The sequence below is a fragment of the Cynocephalus volans genome, chromosome 2, assembly GCF_027409185.1.
Source record: "Cynocephalus volans isolate mCynVol1 chromosome 2, mCynVol1.pri, whole genome shotgun sequence".
In the NCBI taxonomy this organism is placed as follows: domain Eukaryota; kingdom Metazoa; phylum Chordata; class Mammalia; order Dermoptera; family Cynocephalidae; genus Cynocephalus; species Cynocephalus volans.
Window position 1 is genome coordinate 93,769,532 of NC_084461.1, and position 21,336 is coordinate 93,790,867.

Below are 21,336 nucleotides of genomic sequence, written 5' to 3' on the forward strand. Positions count from 1 at the left end.
GGAGAGCTTTTAGGAAGTTTTAATATCAATCTTTAAGCAGACGCCATGACTACAGACAGGAGACAATTTTATGAGGATTAGAAAGGAGGCAGGGAAGTGATTTAGGCACACCCTGCTCCTAACCTCTTAACCTTTGGAGACTGGGCTGGCTTAAGAGTCAGCCCCAGGGCCAGCACAGCAGCAATTTTAGAGCCAAGAAGCAGCTTTGGTCCACTCTCTTGTCCTCCAGGGGTATGTGTCTCAAATATCCTTACACTCTTCATCACCCCTGTCACAACGCAGGCCCTGAGATACCTTCTGATGAAATTGACAAGTATCAGACCTTCCCCTACCATGACAAAGTAGAGAGCAAAATTTTACCTTTTAGCAAAGGTGGGACAAGACATGGAGGTGCTACTGCTCCCAAACCTATTGTCTGTACATCCTCAGGGGACAGAGGGGAGAAATTCTGCACATAATTTTCCAGAGAAACAAAGCATCACAGAGAATCCTTGGCCCAGGCATTCATTCTCCTTCCCTGCTGCAACTGTCCTCTCTCAGGTGGTGAACAGTTTCATTTCCTGCCTGAGCTTTCTACAATGAGCTCCAATAACTCAGCCCTCTTCTGTCCTGACAGTTTAGTTAAATCCACAGAGCCAAAAGTTACAAATAGAATCTCAGGCAAGAGGGGAGTTGCCTATAGGCTCAAATTAACAACCAGTCCCCAAGTAGCTAACCTTCACTTATTACACAGAAAGCACTCTGAGGCAAAACCAAATCCATGAGCAAAATTTATCATGCCAGGAAAGAGGAGAGGGGAAAATAAACACCTCAAGTCCACACCTACTGTTTCCAACTCTCCCTCCTCAGTCCGTGTCCTGACAGAGACCGTGTTTACAGCCATCTCTCTGCCTGGAGAGGTAAATCTGTTTTTAATGCAAAGCTCCTTTTCTCTCTCTCTCTTTTTTTGTCCTTGAGACCAGCACTGAGCTCACTGAGGAAGCAAGGCCTAAGGGTTTACACCTGTGACCCAAACTTCCCATTCTGTGCGAGATTTTCTTTTTAAAGAAAAACAATTCAAGGGAAGTTTCTGAACCACTGCTTTTCCTTAGGCCAATAGTTACCAACAGCGACAGCAAATCTTTTTATTTTCAAATGTGACCCAAATTATGACTTACGTTACACCAGATTTCACCTTCACTTCTTTCCCAAGGTCATCTTTTCTTGCATAGCCGGTGTGAGTGAACATCAACATGTAAGCCTCTGAAGAAAGTGGCTTCACCTAAGGTGACAACTGAATGTCATTTCTTCCTGTTTCCTAGATCTTGTTCTGTCACAACTTATGTAGAACATTACGGGAATGAACATGGATAGGTGAGTCCTAAAAATGAGTCATGGACTGCTCCTAACATGGCAGAATGCCAAGGTTCTACTGCTTCACTCCACAGATGCCACATAAGTATGTGGCTTTGCTTCATAAAGTGTGGACCAATGTGACAGCGAAGCCAGGGTCGTGATCGTAAAGTTACAGCAGTTACTCTGTGAGAACTTACGTCCAACATAATAGCAAATCAAATAAATAGGTAGCTAACTCATTACCAGAGGTTTTATTCCCAAGCAAATCCATCACAGCAGCCTAAGAAATGTAATGAGCAATAATGGTGATACTCTTCCCTCTGTCTCTGGCTATTCCACTTGCTTGCAGAGATGTTCCCTCCTTTTAAATATATTGTTGTTGTGTTTTAGTATATTGGAAGTAGGGCAGGAGGGCAGGAGGTATTCATAAAGATACACATACAATCCAAGCAAGACAGAGCTTGAGATCCTCACTGAAAAACAAAGGAAAGGAGACCAAACTAAGGTGTCACACCACTGGTGCCAGACACTGCACTGTGTGCCTTCCAACCGCCTGGCCTCACCTAGTACACCCAGCAACACAGAAGTCAGAATTATTATCTCATTCTCATCCCTAACTTACACCAGAAAGTCTGGAGCACTAGGATGCTAGCTAAGTCATGTCAAGTCACTTAGCTCCTAAGTGCAGAACTAGGATTCAACCCCACGTGTTTCTGACTCCAAAGCATTTTTCGTGACACCATGATTGCAAAGATCAGGTTATTTAGAGATGTGTCTCTTGCAAAAATAGTCCATCCTTGTGCTGCCAAAGCTTCTGCTAGGATACCAAAGTTCCACTGTGGATTTAGAGACAATGGACAGCTCATAAATCGTGTTAAGCCATAATCTGCGTCAAAGGTACAAGTATTAAATGCTGAGTCACTGGTATGCTTTGCAAAGATAATACTTTATCCTCCTTGTCCACATAAGTCCAGCCAGTCAGCGAGGCCTGGAGAAAGATAGCTCAAGCAGAGCTGGGCACTAGAGCTGAAATGATAGAAACGGTTTTTCTCTCCCAAATTCCCTTCTCCACTCCCACACCTCAGCAAGCCTCTGTGTGCCTGATTCATAAACATGGAACGAGACTGATGTCTCTGGGATATATCTGGGTAGATGGAATGCTACCCTTCCCAATTGTGTTGCATGAGGAATATTCTTGAGAAGACAGCTTAGAGAAATTGATTTGTGACACTTGCCTTTCCTACCTTCTGTTATAGTCACTGAAGTCAGATCTCCTGTTTATGTACCACTCACTTGGTGTCTATAAGAGGAGATAACGCAAGCTCAAAAAGAACTATAACGTAAATTAATGTGGTGAGTTTGGTAAGCAGATACATGGAGCCTTCAACATTTGGGACAGGCCATCACAGAAGGGCTCCAGAAGTGTTGGCATCTGACTCTGGTGTCGTAATAAGTGTGACTGCGGAGCCAGGGGAAATGGAAGAGAGGCTATGCTAGGCTAAAAAAAAGGCCCAAGAAGAGACTACAACCCTAAGTTAATTGGGAAGAGCCTGATGTTTGCCTTCAGCATTTCTTTTATTCTTCCATAGCCTGATCTCTGGCCTGTGTCCTTTGGTGGAGTCTTAGTCTCAATAATAAGAAAAACTAATCTTTAGAAGAGGTTACAGAGTAATTTACATTTAAATAGGTAATTACTGAACAAAATCGAAATACAAATGTAAAAGAATGATTATAATGGTGGAATTTTAGACAACATGACAAGTGGAGGGGCCTTCACAGCATCTATCAAGTCTCATCACTTGAAGGCAGCATTTTCAAAGTGAATGGCCTGGATATCTAGCAGTATTATGAGAACTACAGGAGCTATGTGGATATGGTATTAACAAACAATGCATCACATAATGAGAAAATCATTCCTCTATGAATCCTTTTTCAAGTAGTCAAGGAGAAAATCTCAGTGTGTTGCTAATGGGTCTTCAACACTTCTAACACTGGCTAATCTCTAGTTTTGACGAAGAGAGTAGGCTTCAGGATCAGAGCCTTGTTGGCTTACTTATGGCAAGCCATATTTATTCATGGCAAAGGGACATTTAGGAGAAGGCTATAAAATTTCTATGAAAAAAATTAGGGTCTATTTTAAATTAAAAATATTAAGTAAATTCTTGCATAGGTGATATGTGCATGTAAAAAAAATTTTGAAGGAGGCACATGGATAACCAAAGTTTGAGAAACCCTGTCTCCTTATTGACCCAGAAGTAAAATGTAAGAGTGAGAGTTAGTAGGAAAAGCTCTGAGTACTAAAACGGCAGCAGACCCAGGGGCAGGGCATGGAAAGGGTATCATGCTGTCTTTCCCAGGCAGAAGCAGGAAAGAGACCAGTGACCCACTGTCCAAGGTCTTTTCCTTTGCACAGTAGATCAAAAATAATCAAAAATAGGTAACAAAAGTATATATACATGCGAACATCAAAACCAGTCTTGGGGTTTTTTTTGGTTTTTTGTTTTAACAGTAAATTTATAATCATATTATAGTTACAAGAATGAGGCATTTAAATCTAAACTTTCAAATGCACCACAGCATTTTGTTCTATTTTCATGATCTATTTATGCTTCATTTAATGCTTCCCACCACTGACAACTTCGTAGAACCAATAACACACAAAGCCATATAACTTTCTTTTTTTAAAAGAGAGTTATGTAAAATGTGCTTTAAAACACCCGTAAAAAAATGCGAAATCACAATTTTTTAAAAGGGAGAAATCTTGACTGTCCTTTGTTTTGTCAGAAAGGAAGTTTATCACCCAATAAAAAAGAAATTATACTTATAGCTTTAAATAGGCAAGACTCACATTGTCAAAATGCACATATTTTCTTGAAAATAGTCACCCGTAGGCAGGAAAAACAAAATTGCTTTTAATGACAGAACTTTTTAGATTGTACTTGGAAGGGAAGGGTGTTTATGAGAAATAAAGCTAATGAGTCACAGAGCAAAATAAAATGAATGGTGTTGTTTCTCACTTAGTGTGTGTAACTTGACAAGAAATCAAGCCAGCTAGCGGGAATCATTTAAAGGTCCATTCTGTACTGTAATGGTGCCTAGTGACCTTCCTCAGAAGGAGGCAACTCCTGCCCTGGAGGTGCTCGTGAAATCTTCCAGGTCTAACCAATCACACCCTGAGAAATGAAGGAATATGCCCCAGGGTTGAGAGCGTTAAAACCACACCATTTTTGGTAGTCCACCAGCTTTAACAGTTGAAACTATACATTGAGACTTATGAAACGAAAGTCATTAATTCTTCATATTTTCAACAAGGACCCAGAGGCTACATTTAATGTAGAAAAAAACCAGTTGAAAAAGGGGGGAAAATGAGGTCGAACAGGTTATTTGGCATTATGTAAGCAACAAGGAAATACAACAGCTTAACTAAATGACATTTGTAAAAAGGAACGTGGGAAATGTTGTCAGACCAGTTGTGTGTTGATAAGATTACAGAATTTAATTATTGATGGGTGGTCGAGGAGAATCTGGCTTCTAGAGCACATGGTAAAAGTTAAACCACATTCTGCTACAACCACCAATAACCAACTAAGTGCTCAGCAGAATTTGCAGGACCCAGTGCAAAATGAAAACGTGGGGCCCCCTGTTAAAGAATGGTTATGAATGTTAAGATGGTAGCAGCACAGCATTAAGCCAAGCACCAGGCCCTTCTGAGCGCTGGGCCCTGCATGACTGCACAGGCTGAACACACCCTGAGTTCCCTGTGCTCCCTGGCAAAGTTCCTTCCAAACCAGTGTCACAGAGTTACTCATCCTACATTCAAATGAAAATGGGTACTCAAACGCCTTAAATAATATTCCCCTTAACAGTTTCAAAGATTGGTATAATTCTGGTATTTCCTCTTTCTCTCAAAAAAAAAAAAAAAAAAAATTTTTTTTTTTTTTTTGCAAGTCTGAATAAAGGCTTCTCAAAATATTTCAGTTTCCTGCTGCAGAGCTAAGCCGAGGAATGGCTTAGTTGTTAACAACAGGCAGTTCAGTATATTGTAAAGGAAGAAGTTAACAATCATCTGAAAGTCAAGGCCTGTAGCCCACCACTGTCTGGATGACCTTGCCACAGTGGTGTCTTTCTTTTCTTGTTAATGTGTCTTTCAACACTCAAACAGGATGTCAGTTATGACAGAAAGTTACTGCCCTTTTCCTACCATGAACCCCAGAGCCCTTTCCACACCACAGGAATCCCTGTTACTTTCCAGTGAACGAATGTGCATTGCGGCTTAACCTCAAAAGGAAGGAGATGTATAACACCTTAAAAGAAAACAACACACGCACTAACACCAAGAGAGAGAAGTCATTCCGCAAACTCTACCTCTGAATTCTAGCATCATTTCTCGTTTCTCCATTTGGAAACTTCGAATTACTCTCTTTAAGTTTAACAACTCTTTCTGGCAATGAAATATGAAGAGGTGATGATTTCCTCCAAATTAGGAGGACATTAACAATTAAGTGTTAATGCGAACACTGTTAACAGTAATGCAATTATAACCGTATTCCACAAAGGGCAATAGGAAATAATTACTCGGATTCTCAAGTGATAGTTCCAAGAGAATGAGATTCTCAGCCTAAAATGCATGAGGAGGGGCTCTGAAACTCAGATGCACACCTACAGCTGGAGAAGCAGCTCCTTCCCTGTGATGATAACTCTGTCAGTGCCAAACCAGGTGCTCTCTTGCTTTTACTCCAGAAAAATGGCTACAGTGGAGGTCCTGGGAACACTATCCTGCTGCTCCTGGGCTGCCATACAATACTCAGATTCTGAAAACGGCTTATCTGAATAGCCAGAATTGCCATTTTAAGCCTCCAAGCTGGACCAAGAGCACATGACGCCCAATCATCATTGTACGGCTTCTGAGGATGATGAAGTGTATCCAAGGAAATGACTAATCTCCAATTACCATATGCATATCAGCATTGAACTTGACCAGAGAGAGTGGTATGATAAGAGACAAACCATTAAAGCCTATCTCAGTTTTATTTGATTAAAATTGGAGGACTAAACAGAGAAGCTGATAGAATCAGTCAACTGCTGATGTTTTGTACTAATGATACTTAGATGGAAGTGGAAAATGTGCCTCTAAATTCAATATCAACCCTCAATTTCAGCAGTTCTTCAATAATCCATAAGTCCTTCTCCCCATTTTTTCAAAGATAAACATTGCTAATAATGGATAGGACGAACTTTTTGAAATTCCACTTCGCTATCCTCTGCTCTCTGGTGGACAGGTCCACAAGATTGATAAAATGAAATCAGGAGAAAGGTGTCTTTTTCCTTCAACAGAAGCCCATCTGTTAACAAATTCTGATAATTTCTTTGATATCCTTCTCAGATCTATCAGAATGTATTTGAATACCACAGGCTCGCCCAGGATTGTCACCTGTGTGGAGTAGCATCATCACCTCCTAGCTGGTCTCCCTTATTCCCTTTCTTCCCTCCCAAGTCGTCAGGCCTTCCCCAGTTAATGACTCCTATTCTATAAGATCAGTTCTAATTCGTGCTTGGTCCTTCATGCCCTCCATGTTTTGGTACCAGTGAACCTATCCAACCTCTGCTCCCAGGACTCCTCTGTCCACCTGGCCTTTTCATCTGTTGTGTGAATGCCCACCTTCAGGCTTCTGTTGCTTCTCCCTTAGCTTCCAATCCCCTGGGCTTTTTTCAAAGGTTAAGTGCTTTTGTAAAGCTTTCACCACCTTCACAGCCCACGGAGAACTCTTCCCTTCCTGAGATCACATAGGACTGAGGATTTTGTTACATTTGAAGCATGCAATTATAGAGATGATCTTTTCTAGGTTTGGGGCATGGTCCCCATTGCATTTTCTATTCATTGGCACTGATAAGAACCATGTCTCAATCTTCTCTCCATCCTTCATTCTGGGGCAAATGGTCTACAAATTCATGCTAGTTAATTGATGAGAGAAATATTAATCCTTCAGTCGGGTAATGTGGCTAACTGGATAACTGGCAATGAACTACTTCCACTCATAGGTTAAAACCACTTGCAAATTATGGGTAGGGCGAGGCCATGCTGCGTGGTGATGGTAGACGATGATTCACAACAGTACACCTTCTTCTAAAAAGTGCTCAAAGAACGTATTGGTGATCAGTTCACATGTACATGGTAACCAAGAAAAACAGAATGTAAAAACCAAAGAATTCAGTATTCTCTTTCACTGCTTGTTGTTATGTCTATAGGGGGAATAGTAAAGTTACTGATATTACATGTATAGTGGTTCTTATATCTAGTTGAAGATTTCTCTGTTGTTTCCTTCAACATTTAATAAGTGACATCTGTGTAAGGATGTTTTAGAAATAACTACTTTAAGATGTCTTTCAGAGAGTCAAAATAAATAGCCTTAAATCTGGACAGAAATATAGAAGTTCTAGAAAATGTAGAAAAGGCCATGGCTATTCATAGAAAACACATGCACAAAACCACACACACAAAATATAAGATAAGATGTTATATTTAAATATAATTTATTACTCCCCCAAAACAAGGGTAAAGGTGAATGCTGAAGGAAATAAAAACAAATCCACTCTTTACAATGTTTGGGGGTTAGTTTCACCTACAGTAATTGGACATCTTATAGATCTCACAACTGGTCAAAATAGTACTTTCAAACTCTTATTTTATTGTATGTTTTATTGCTATGTCACAATGAAATCATTAAATATTTTTTTATTTTAAGGGTCTATGCTTGCAATGAGTTAAGACCATGTGTCTCTCAGTCACCACAAATAATAATGTTAATAGTATTAGTAATGATAAAAATTGTAACATTTTTGATGTTAAAAACACTAAAATTTGTTAGTAAAGTTCTTTTGAGATTTCTTTTCAGAAATCAAACAAGAACTTCTTACATTCCTGGCTGCCCATTAGCAACCATCACTCCACAGCTTTCATATTAAAAGCGTGGGCACTTGAAGACTTTAGTCATTAATAAACTTTGCCCAAAGGACATTAGCAAGCAGGAATGCATCAGGTGATGGGATAGTGCCTCCCAGGCCCGTGGGACTTGTCAGACTATGCAACAGGATCCCATGGACCTGTCTCAATCAAGTTAATTAGAGTCATCTGCAGCACAGAGATCAAGCCAAGCTAGCACTGGCAGTTTATTTGCACCAAAAAGATACAACTCATGTGGGAGGTAAGACAGCTAGAATGACAAACAGATAGCCATCAGTAACACGAGCTGGATCGGTCATCTGAGCATACTTACCACTGAAATAAAGCTGGTAGGACCAAGGGATGCAAATGTCGAGCTGATGAAAAGGCTGAAGGATATCTGAACAAACCTTTGATATTCTTAGCCCCTGCAGGAATCTCAACACTGTAAATGGAGCCCCCTGTTCCCCTCCCCCCAGCACCTGCTTGAACTCTTCATTCACCTACACATTACTTCCCAGGGTTGCTCTCACTCATTCCAGGGACCCTGATCACTGTTTTTCTGCAAACAACTGTGCCCTCTTCCAAGATGTTGTTACTGATGGAGATCTAGTGTTTGAAGTTGTAGCCTTTGTACAGCTGACATTGTTTGAAACTTTGCTTCTGGAATTTACAGTCTTTACAAGTCAAATCTTGGCTCTGGAAAGCCACATCATTCCCAGTTGCTGCATTCCAGGCCTGGATTTTAGCAGTCCAGCTCTACTGATGTTAGTGGAGTTTAGGTCTTTAAATTATTTCTTTTATTCATGTTCCTTGTTGATATCATTCTTAAATTCCCTAAAAATGATAGGAGACAGCCTCTTATAAATCCCACTGATTCTGCTTTGCATACACCAAAAAGAGCTAAGTGTCTTCACCGATGACAACAGGCTGTTTTCTCTAGATTACTACTAGGAATCCCCTCTTATCTTAACTACAGCTTACTAGGGAGACTGACAGAACTATGCCCAATGTCAGGAACTGTGGCTCTGATAGACCCAATTCTCAAAGCAGAATGAATCTGAAAATACAGTTAGCCTGAGACACCACAATTTAGTGTGGGATGGATAACATACCATGACACACTCTTCCAGGCTTTAGAACACATTTTGATTCAATGTTTTAATTCATCAACAATTGGATTATATGACTTTAACATCCACATAGTTAATACATCACTGTTATGGTTTAGATGTAGATCTCCATAAAAAACAGATTGTAAACCAGTGGCCTATGAACCAATTTCAGCCCCAAATATCTAAGTTTTAGCCAGCACAATATTTCAGAGTAATCTGAACCAATATTTAGAAATCCAGAGATTTCATATAAATTACCGATTTCCAGCTTCTCTCGAAAAATAAGAAGATCTGGCATCACTGGCATCACATTCTTACATGGAAACATTCTGCTGGAACAGGTAAGCAGCGGGGTTTTCACTCACCCGGTTTGTCCATCAGGCTTGATTTTCTCACTTAGGTATGTGCCTGGTTGCATTAGCCATGTAAGTTTGCATCCCTTGTCAAAGAACCTCTGTCTTTGTCACTTCCGAATTTGCCAAGTAATCAATAATGTTTTATAGCTTGTCTTCCACTTTACAAAATGGTCATCAGCACAGAACAGCCAGAATAGAGTTTTTAAGGATTTTAGACAGTGAGAATTCCAATTTTGTGTATAAAACTTTCCCAGAGGATCAGAAACCCTTCTTGAATTTTCCTTCAAGCATGACTAATACAACACAGAGAGGTGTTGTCATGCAACCATGCATCTTTGCATTAGTAATGAGGAAAGACTCAATTGCAGTTCAGTCACCAAAGCATCCTGGTAGGGCTTTTACCTGTTGGAGAGCATATCTTTAGGCCACCAACTTTGTTTAAAAATGCCAGGCCTGTTGACATCAAATACTGGTTAGTATAGCGAATACCACCTCAGTCTATTAAATCAATTTTGTAAGGAAAAGTACTAATATTAGGCCGCCATGTTCCAGAATGATGCTGGCTGATCTGCCAGAGGTAAGGAGGAAGGAGAAGCCATGAAGATCCAAGACAACGCAGGCGCATGACAATTCGAGGCCATTCTAAGTGAATGGAAAAATTATGGTGACTTACCACTGTCCAGACTCTTACTGTTCAAGGGCTACTAAATTTACATAAAAATCACTGTTCCCACTATTAAGACAGTGTTTATAAAATGTGAGGTTACTTCCTGCTTCCACACTATGACTATGCCTTACTAAATAAACTTCTGGGCTAAGATGTTTACTTGACGGGGAAAAGGCTATTAATAAGCTGTATCCTCAAGTTACTACCTGTGGCATCTGTAACACACTCCTTGTTGAACAAAGGTGTTACAGTAGCATGGTGAATAAACTATCCTTTTCTTTCCCTGTAAGTTATACAGTATTAAATGTTAATAATTAATTTGTCTTCTTGGATGAACACACAAGAGCTTTTCAAACAGGTGTTAGTGCAACCTCACCCCACCCTTGTGAGGTGGCTAATCATTTATACGCTTCACACTTCCCCGGCTATCAGCAGCACTGACCTCAGCTAGATAAGTGTGAAATGGCAGATGGTTTGTAGCGCTCAGTGATGCCCTATGAAAATTTAGCACAGGAAACTGTATAGGACTTTTGGTGGAGGGTTTTGGATGGCAGTTTATGTGAACTTTCCAAGAAACTCAAGAGCAACAAAATGCCACTGCTGTCCATGTCAAAAGATTTGGTGAGGATCCTGAGAGAAAAATGTCAAGAGAATCTAAGGCTTTCAGTAACACAATATTTGCAAAGTGCTTCAGAAGCTATTTTAATCTGCTGCATTGCTAAAAGAGGAGCAGAGTCTGAAAAGACAGTATAATTTTAAGGGCTGTTTAAGGACTACGTCAGCAACACTATAAAGTTGCATAAAACTTATACATCCTAAGAAAGATTTGTCTAGGGTATCCACAATCTGATTAAATATTTCTCATGAGAAATGCCCACTTATACCACCCCAGAGTGAGAGCCCTTTGGATTGTCCTACCTGATATTACATTACTTCAGAGGTTCAAAATACCCAGGCTGAATTGTTTCCGGAACAATGAGATGTGGTTAATTAATATCAATACTTCCCAGATCCTTTAAAAATGTCTAATGTCAAAATATTTTACAAGACCGAATTTCAAACTGTGTTCATGTTTTTCACAGCATGGCACCTGTTTGAAATGGTACAATTTGAAAATCAATAAAACATGAGATGGAAGATACCAGGGTGGCTTGAGAGTTTTTAAAAGAACTACACTCTTGTGAGCAAAACAGGGTACATAATACTTAGAATGTTAATATGTAAACTTTATAAGTCTATATTTTCATAACTCCATTATGAAGCAGGGATCCAGCACTATTTTAGTGATAAACAAAGCCATCAACTGGCTTGTTTAGAGTTTCAAAACAGACCTTCTAGTCCTGCTGTTGCTCCCCTCTGGTTTATTTAACTATAAAATAAATGGAAATGACCAGTTCAACAGAAATATCTGAGAAGAATTTGGGGGAAAACACTTCATTACCTTTCCATCAAGTCCAATTCCTAGAATATTGTGTATGAGGATGCTTTGATTCTAACTCCCTATAAAAATGCTTTATTCTTAGTACATTTAACTGCCTTTAAAATGTTTGTTTTCATATACACCCACACACACGAACATCCAAACGATGCTGTTATAGTGTACAACAGAGGCACATCCTTTCATGTTTATTATATACTGACTCCTTCATGAAATGATTTGATGTGATTCATAAATAAGAATCAGACATAACAAAATCATTAGACCTTACACAGCTCAAAAACAAAACAGGCAAATATAGAGGATGGGAAATCAATTATGATGAAAAACGATTTCAAGTCATACATTCGCTGATTGGATGTCTATTTATTGCACACGCATTATTATGTGCTAGGTGCTGCTGGGCCTGGGCCGTGAAGAGGGGAGGCATGTGACAACTGAACCTAGAGCGTAGCTGAGTTTCCTAGTGACCAAAACAAAAAAGCAAGCACAATGTATCACACAGTTTCAAAAGGGAGGTTATTGGCTTATTAAGACAGAGAAAGTTTTTCTTGATAAGAATCTAAGGAGAAATTTAATGAATAGGCCAATGTGTATATGAGATATTAAACGGAATAATTAAAATATTAAAATATAGATATCTGTGTACCTATTTTAAGGCTTTCTTTTCCTTTAAAGCAGATTAAGTAATCTGTAACCTTTTGAACTGAGAAATCAATAGAGTACCTCTGGAGAAACCTTTATCTTTTGGGACTACTTACAGGCAGGGCTGGCCAGTTAGCTCAGTTGGTTAGAGCACGGAGTAGTAACACCAAGGGCCAGGGTTCAGATCCCTGTGCTGGCCAGTTGCCAAAAAAACCCCCAAAAACCACAGGTGTAAATTTCAACCTAAAGTTGCATGTGTGACTATAAAAAAAGGGTAATACTGCTTTTCTATAGTGCATTTGTAATTGTTAAAAAATCTCTGGCAATTACATTTATTACATTCTTTTGTTTTTCAGGTATCTTTTGGTGATACACATTAAAAATCTTTTTTATTTCCCTACATTCTTTTGGGTGTACCTGATAATAATAACTGAGCCACAGGTAAAAGTTTTCTCAAGTTGTGTTCTCTTGACCAATTTCCACCTGTGCTTTTTTCTTTTTACAGGATGGTTCTTATGTGAATAATCTAGGCCGTAATATATCAATGATATCTTTTTTGAAAGTTAGGCAAAAGTAAACGTCTCCAGACTTTAATTACATAGTACTTTATTCTTTAAATTATGCAAATCAATACATACTAAATCAATTACATACCAACCCTGAAGAGAGTTCCCCTTGGTTTAGAAACTCACTTTAACAAGCTATCAATCAGAGGCTGATATTTAGAGGTAGCATAACTGATTGGTAGCAGTGGGATTTCTGGCCATTTTTAGTGATAACCACGGAAATACAGGAGCATGTTTTCAAGCTTTAGAAACGAAAAAGCCTGACAAAAAACCCTGACAGATATATAATGCCATGATAGAAATACTACTCATTATGTCATCCCTCATAATCCACATGTGCCTCATTTCACAGCTGTTTGTGTTACACCCTGTTGCCAAAGAAAGCTCCCTGCTTCTCCTCCTGATCCAGCAATTAATATGCACATCCAGCTCAGTGGCCAGACAGCTATGGTGAAAGCAGAGAGGGGCAGGCAGGAGATCACAGTCACAAAGAACTAGAGTAATAGTCTCAGCATTATTCAGGAATGTTTAGTTGTTTGCTCAAATTCATCATTAACAAAGGGCCTAGTTCCCAAAGGTTTGCATTGTGTAATTAGCAGCAACTGACACTGCCCCTGCTCAGGTCAACCTATGGGATTAGTTACAAAGGTTTTGTAAATTTCAGAAGATATCTACCCAGATGTCGGAAAAACATACATGCACAAACACACAGTGCAGCATAATGGATGTAGCCACAGCCATTAAGTAGTTTAGGATTTGTGAGACTCAGACAACCAATACATTTTATTGGGGAAGTCATAAAAGTCAGATAGGAAAAAATATATAGCATGAAAGTTGCAAACTTCCAGACAGCATGTAAAAAATGCTGGTAAATGGCAGGGGCAAAGGAAGAAACATACCAGCTGGAGCTCATTGGTCTTAAATAAGACAGGGTCATCTGAGTCTACTTCTGGAACCAATGGAAGTCCCTTAGTATCTAATTATTTTTGTAAAACGACTAAATTTTTTCATGTTTCCATTTACTGTTGTCATTAGATTGGTTCATACATCATTAGTCTGCTTTCTAAAATGAAACTTTCATTTTATTCATAGAAGTTTTATACTTCTCTAAGCCTGCTCCAAAAACATATAATTAAACAATGCTAAACTTTCAATCAGGCAAGTATACTATACTAAAAGAGATGCAAATACATGTTGATAATTCATATTGATTAAAAGGACTCAAATTCAAGAAAATAATTTTGATTTGGATTTAAAAAATAATTTGTGAGTGTTGGGGTCTGGAATAACACTAGGAATAAGTTAAGGCTGATGACCTCATCTTTACAATTAATTACTCTAGTTTGTAGAGATTTGTTCACACTGAGTAAACAGCACGGCTCATTTCTTGTGATGGTTATTAGTGTCTAAACAGGTTGGCAACTTTCAATTCAGAAGTCAAAATACTGTCTTGGTTGCCAACAAAAATAATTAATAAAACACCTCTAACCCCAGGGTAAATATGTAAGCAAGCACATGCTAATGATAATAAAAATAGCACTTCCTTTTTACATCTGGTGCTAATTAAAATCTGATCACAGAAATAATTGAGCAGTTCCCAGGCTACCCTTGATTTTTCTTGTCAGGTTTCAATTGTTCCACACAAATGAACTGACCTCAATAAATGAAAACACATTAAAAAAATAGATAAATTATAGCTATCATTCAGGCCAACAAATGATTTACTGTCACTATAGGTTTTGAGGTTACACGAGACACAAAAGTTTTCTAGGGAGCCACTCACTACTATTGCTGTTTATGAACATGAAGACACCAGAAAAGTCGATGAGACTTATTCAGAGGCTTCCCCCACCAAAAACACAACTCCCTCACTATATGAATACCAGTTAAAACAAAAGAATAATATATCACCTAATCATGCATCGAATGAGTGTGTGCCAGGTGCTTTACTAGTTTTTATACAAATCTGCACAGCATCCTGATGAAGTACAATCACGATTAGCCCAACCTTACAGATAAAGAAACTGAGTCTGAGAGACTGACTCCAAAGCCCACAGTCTTAATTTGCTACACTATCTTAAAGTAATGGGGAAAAAAATGCATACCCGTATATATTAAAAAGCAAGAAAAAGGAAATAGGATTTCTAAAGCACTTATACTTTCTGCAAATATCCTTTTACAAAAAAAGCATAAAATATCAAAATTCAATTGAAATAGTATTGATTTAATTCTAAAATGTGGTGTCTAAAATCTACAAGTAGCTGCTCATATCAGTTAAAAAAAAGTCACTAGAAAATACAGAATAATACATATTTCCATGTCCAAAGTGCCTCACAGATATGCTTCATATACACAAAGGTCTAGCTCAAATCAGAAAAGGCAACATACTACTATTTTAATATAATTGCTTAGTGAAATATACACTAATGCTCAAATTTAAGAATTTTTTTCATAAATCAACATATTGCTGGAACCGTTTGCATTTTTATCCACTCAATATTATCTATTTTTATTTTTAATTAAATTCAATCAAATTTTGTCAACCTTCCACTTCTTGCCCTAGGAAGAGGTACAAAAATGTATCAGAGATGCTCTGCTTCTAAGAAGCAGTTTAGTGACAGGGACCAAGAAATATTAACTACAGTATATGATAAGAGTATAGTAAAGGCTAGAGTTCAATTTTTTTAAAATGTAATGTACAGTCTATATGTAAAGTACTGTTCTAGGCACTACATGGATATCGAGACTAATGATACAGGCTCTGTCCTCCAAAGCAATCCAGCGGAACAGGAGAGGTGTTTGATAAACCAATCAGGTGAATACCTGGTTCCCTTTGAGAAGCATGCAAAAGGCAAACAGAACCTTAAAGGAGAGCTTCTGAGGCCTTCTTAGAAGCCACCATTCAAGCAGAACCAAGATGCTGGGGCACTGGGAAGACTGGGCTCGAGTGGGGGAACAAAGAGACAGAGTAGGGTCACAGGGGCCAGATGGAAAGGGGCTTTGGACCCTACTCATCAGGAATAGTCTTGACTTTGTTATGACAGGGACTGATCACATTTTCCAATATATTCAGGTCTGTGGCTAATGGAAGTAATTCCAATAGTGGAGAATAAACACAACAGAAGCCAGGGAACGCAGCTGCAAAACTCGTGGAGTACGCAGTCCAGGGAAGACCTAACGAGGGCTTGTTCAAGGGCCTAGGAAGGGAGTGAAAATGAGCGGAAGGATCGAGCCATGGTGGGGAAAGCATCCTCATAGGATGGGTGACTGCTTCCAGGGAAGCCCACAGGAGAACTTGGAAATGACAGAAATCTCAACAAAGAGAAGGAGGAGAGTGAGCCTTGAATGGCAGAACAAATGAGGAGAAGCGGGTTTGGCAGACAGAGAAGGAAGGGACTTAATTTATTCAGTATATATTTACTGAGCTCCTACTATTGGGCAGGCACCGTTTTAGAATCTGGGGATACGACAGTGAACAGAACAGACACAAGAGATGTGCAGCAGGCGACAGGGAGTTAGAGTCTCCTGCTGAGAAGCAAAAGCCAGAAATATGGACAGAGAAACATCCAACTATAAATGAGGAAACCCCATGATCCTCCTGTATTCAGGAGAGTTTCAGGAGGAGAGAAGACAGACTAGAGCAGTGAATGCTGGAGTGGGTGGGTGACAATCTGTCTCGATGAGAAATGAGATAAATGGATGAGAGCAAATGTCTTCTGTTGCTGCTGAGACAGCCTTTTCTACAGGGCTGGTCAGGACCCACTGAGGAAGAGATGATAGCAAGAGGACCTTTAAGAAGTTTGATGATAAAATGAAAAGAAAGACGATACTGTTTTGACACATAGTTCTCTGAGAGTACAGGAAAAGTGGGGTCATTCCAACTAGGAGATGTGGGAACGCCTAGGGATGAGGATGTCCCTTCTTGTTGCACAATATATACAAGAAAAGAAACAGAAAAGAGAAGGTGGAGAGTCACAGTTACAACACAGTCTCATACCACAGTTCTAAGCATTAGAAAACCCACTGCCTTTAGTAACAGTACACTTCTACGTTAAAGACAAATTTCTGAAAGAGATAAAATGTGCTACATGAAAATCTTATCTGTTATTTTGGGAATAAAAACTTACTGGCTGGTCCTCTACCTAGAACATACTCAATTTTAGGATAAGAAAACAGTGAATCTCTTCTTTGGGACTAGGGAATGGGGTTGATGATGGCAGGCACATGGCCCCACTAGCCTACCTCTCCAGAAAGCTCCAGATCCTGGGAAACAAAGCAAGAAAACATCTGCTGGATGGGGCCTGGCTGTGTTGGGAGCTGCCAGAGTGCTCTGAGCAGCAGCAGGGACTCCTCTGGGCCTTGTCATGACATCATTTGCACAATGTAGCCTACGATGGCAGCAAATGAAGCTGGTATTTATATAGAGTATTAGAGGAAGACCCTCCCGTGCCAGGCTTAAGATGACAAAATGTCAGCCTCAATCATCCGACCCGCCTTGGTCTCCCTCTGTAACCTCCTCCTTTTTGGCTGCTCCTTTTTTATATATACATATGACACTAACAGAAAAATAAATTGAAAAGAGCACTGAGGCAGAGTGTATTTCACGCACTGGTGCCAATGTTTCATATCTCATGAACCTCGGGAAAACAATTCGTAGAACTAATTAGTTTACAGTGTTTAAGCAGCTTGTTCCTCCTCTTTAATCTTCTTTATGTAATACTGTGAACAAAGCCTTATTATCTTCTGATTTTTTTTATACAGTTTAACAAATATAATCTCCCTTTTCTTTCTAGAGATTACTTCATTTAGACATCAAACTACGTTGTTGATGTTTTCCCCCCTGCCGGGGAGAAGGGATATAAATAAACTGACATCTATTCCATAGGTCTAATGGTCTACCAGATCCACCCAGGCCCTAATCCTCTTTGTTGTCATGGAATCCACCTGGCTTAATTATATTTACAGTTTTCAACTATGCCACAAGGCATGCAGGTTTTTCCTGAACTCTGCACATCTTTTTGAATCCTAGCTATAAGTTACACCCTGGCTACTGTCTCTTTCTCAGGTTCTGGAAGATGACAAGGCACTCTTGCCTGAACCTTAGCGGCAGGTCCTTAAGGACTAGAACCCTGATAAACCTCCCCTCAGGTATTTTTACAGTACACCAAAAGAACATGATTTAAGAGCACTCAAGATCTAAACCACAGTGAATGGAAATAGGTACACGTGTGTACAAGTTAGTTAGGAGGAAAAAAAGCAAGGAAGAACAGAAAACTTAACCTAGGAAAGTTTTATCTTAAAATATGTCTCATAAGTATGACTTTTAAGAGAAATTGAACCTTTTTGTGCTTTCCTATTCTAGATAGGTACTTAATTGCTAAGCTGCTATGATATATATTTTTGGTATAGTCAAAAACAGTCAACTAAAATCCAAGAACTGGTTAAGGCTACTGTTGTAATAATTATTATTTATGTGGTAGATGATACAACACACACATAACTACTTGTGATACCAAAGACTTGAAGCAGTTATTTCCGGAGTGTGACCCTTTTCAGGTGGCAGAAAACCTACCTCAGACTTTTATTTATACATTTGGGTCCACATGATTAAAGAAATTTTATAGTCTTGGTGAAACACAGTACTCAGTACAAATTTTCCTTTTGCTTGCTTGAGAACTGTTTACTGTCCCATGGTACCAATCTCCCTTAAAGTTCACTCTGTCCTTAATTGTCAAACAGATTCATGGTAACTCCTAATTAGTGCAAAACAGGTAACACAGCTGTGACTCTGCCACTGCTGAACACCTTTAGCATCTACATCAAGCTGAACTCAGGAGCCCTCTCTGCTCTCTCCCAAGGTTAATGGTTTCAAGTCTTCTGAGAATTATGGAGTAGGTAACCACAGTCATAGAGGATGCCTAGTTCTCCAAATCGCTGCTCCTACTGCTAATGGAGTCAGCACGCAGAGCAGCCAGGTTCTAGCAGCCATAACACGGGTGAAATTTCTTTCTCACTGCCCAGCCTCCAAACCACATTGAAGATCTGATTCAGAACTAAATACGGAAGATTTAAATGGAGCCATTGCAACAGATGTTGTGTATGTAGTCACAATGGAATTAGAGCGACTATTCAAAGCCAGGGTGGCACCAGATGGTCTCTTGAGAACTCTTCTGAGTTTAAGATATATGAGCCAAAGACACAAACTATATTACTGCCCCACTGGGAGTATGACCACTATGACACCCAGCCCTGCCACTTTCCAGCTGTATGACTGTAGGCAAATAAATTAAATAGGATGGTGGGGAAGAATGAAATAATACAGTGCATCTAATGCCCAGGGCATCCAGGCTGGGCAGAAGTAAGATAAGGGGTTGTTATTGTTGTGATAGTTATAATTATTTTATGCCTGCATCACAATTCTGAGAGATGGGTGATGTTCACAGGCAGGTGTAGTAATGACCCAATTAAGGCATATAAAGAAAAGGAAATACATCCTTAAAAAAAAGGTGCCAAGGGCCGACCCCGTGGCTCACTCGGGAGAGTGCGGCACTGGGAACGCCGAGGCCGCGGGTTCGGATCCTATATAGGGATGGCCAGTGCACTCACTGGCTGAGAGCGGTGCGGGCGACACGAAGCCAAGGGTTGCGATCCCCTTATCGGTCACAAAAAAAAAAAAAAAAAAGCAAAAAGCTTATGTAAAAAAGAAAGCAAGACTATACACACATTTCCCAGTAGCGAATTCTCAGGCGGAAATGGAAGCCAGCAAGTAACCCCTGAGGTGTGCTAGTGTAATATAAGTGTTTCAAGTTTGCTGGATGACAGATAAAGAGCTAGACCTATTACTACTGAATGAATCTCTTTTTTTCTGGGTAGAAAAGGTTTGTGGTAGAATTGGTCCTTTGGAAAGAGTAAATTGATCTGTTAGCTTTTTGTGTTGGGCCAGAAATAATTATTGCCATACCTACTTCCTATGGATTATGTTCAAAAGCTACAGATACTCACTTATTCTGTTTTTATGCTATGGGGAACTAATTGGAACCAGGATTTGCTTCACAGATTCTCACTTATTTTAAAAGTCAGGCTTAGTAGAGAAGAAAAAGTCAAAGAGACTGACCAAGAAAGGATGAAATGTTCAGTCTGAGTAAGCAAACACTGTTTCAGATAAAGTCCTCCATGTGTCTTGACCTCACCTTCTACTGCATATGAATTCATTTTGCAATATTCCTTTTTTAAGCTAAATCTTTGTGTGCTTATTTTCAACAGGGGATGGCAATTGATTTGTTTTCTATTGAACCTTGCCAACTGGATACTGAAGCGAGGATGGCACAGTTAGATGCCCTTAAACTTTCAGATTCACCTTTATAATGTGCCAAAGTGATGTCACATTCGGGGTAAATGTTGTGCAATTTTTGCTAGGCCAGGATAGGAAATGAGGGTCTCGCAGGCAAAATGACATTAAAGGCTTTACATTAAAACAGAGTACAACCCCTACTGATTCGTTTTAGTTCAAATTCCTATCATCTGATTGACATGAAATTGCATACAAAAGGAAAAACAAATCAGATGAATCCTGAGCGTGTGTAAAAGAGCACCCAGGCCCTGACAGAAAAAAGACAAACCTGCCAAATTCAACCCAATGTGTTTTACAAACACTCATTTAGCATACTGGCTTTTTCTTCAGTATTAGGACTATAACAGTTAAAAGATATAGAAGACTCAACCATATCCTTGAGAACTTATCACATTCGGGTAGTAAGAGAAACAAGACACACATAAGAAAGAACTAGATGATAATTCTAAGGGAATGCATAACTAAATAGTAGAGGGTGGTTCAGGTAATATACAGAAATCCTGAGGATATAACAGAAAAAAAAAAGGCATCAGAGTATAAAGTGGTAGGTATTTCTAAAGTTCACCCATATCTATGCTCTCCTACTAGACATGTGAGAGTTTTACATCTCTCTACCACCTTAGTGTTATGAGCAGAAGGAATGTGAGTCACTTGTGCACTGAAACAAAACTCTTTAGTGTTTTCTCTTACATGGAGGCCTGTGTTGAAATGACAAAACCACAAGACTGAAGCAGCCTCTGTCATTGAGTTACCTGTGGAGAATAGTTACCTGCAATAATAAACTGTCAAGCCTCTGAGATCCTGGGGTTGTTTGTTACTGCAGCATAATCTATCCTGTGCTGACTATCATATATGGATACCAAGGCAGGGAGGACCTTGATCAAGGAAGTAACTTGGAAAATGTTTTCAGGATCTCCTTGATG

The 21,336-nt window shown here is 39.4% G+C and overlaps 1 protein-coding gene across 3 annotated transcripts in view; it reads right to left on the reverse strand.

The window, feature by feature from the left end:
* The window catches only part of EFNA5 (ephrin A5), a 284,450-nt gene that overhangs the window by 76,639 nt on the left and 186,475 nt on the right, over positions 1-21,336 (reverse strand). The window contains exon 1 of one of the 3 annotated variants that reach the window (XM_063085884.1): positions 1,158-1,303. The exons of the other annotated variants lie outside the window; for them this stretch is intronic. Within the exon in view, the coding sequence (XP_062941954.1) occupies positions 1,158-1,234 (77 nt within the window). The 5' untranslated portion in view covers positions 1,235-1,303. Of the gene's footprint in view, positions 1-1,157; positions 1,304-21,336 lie in introns of those variants that run through there. 3 annotated transcript variants of the gene reach the window in all.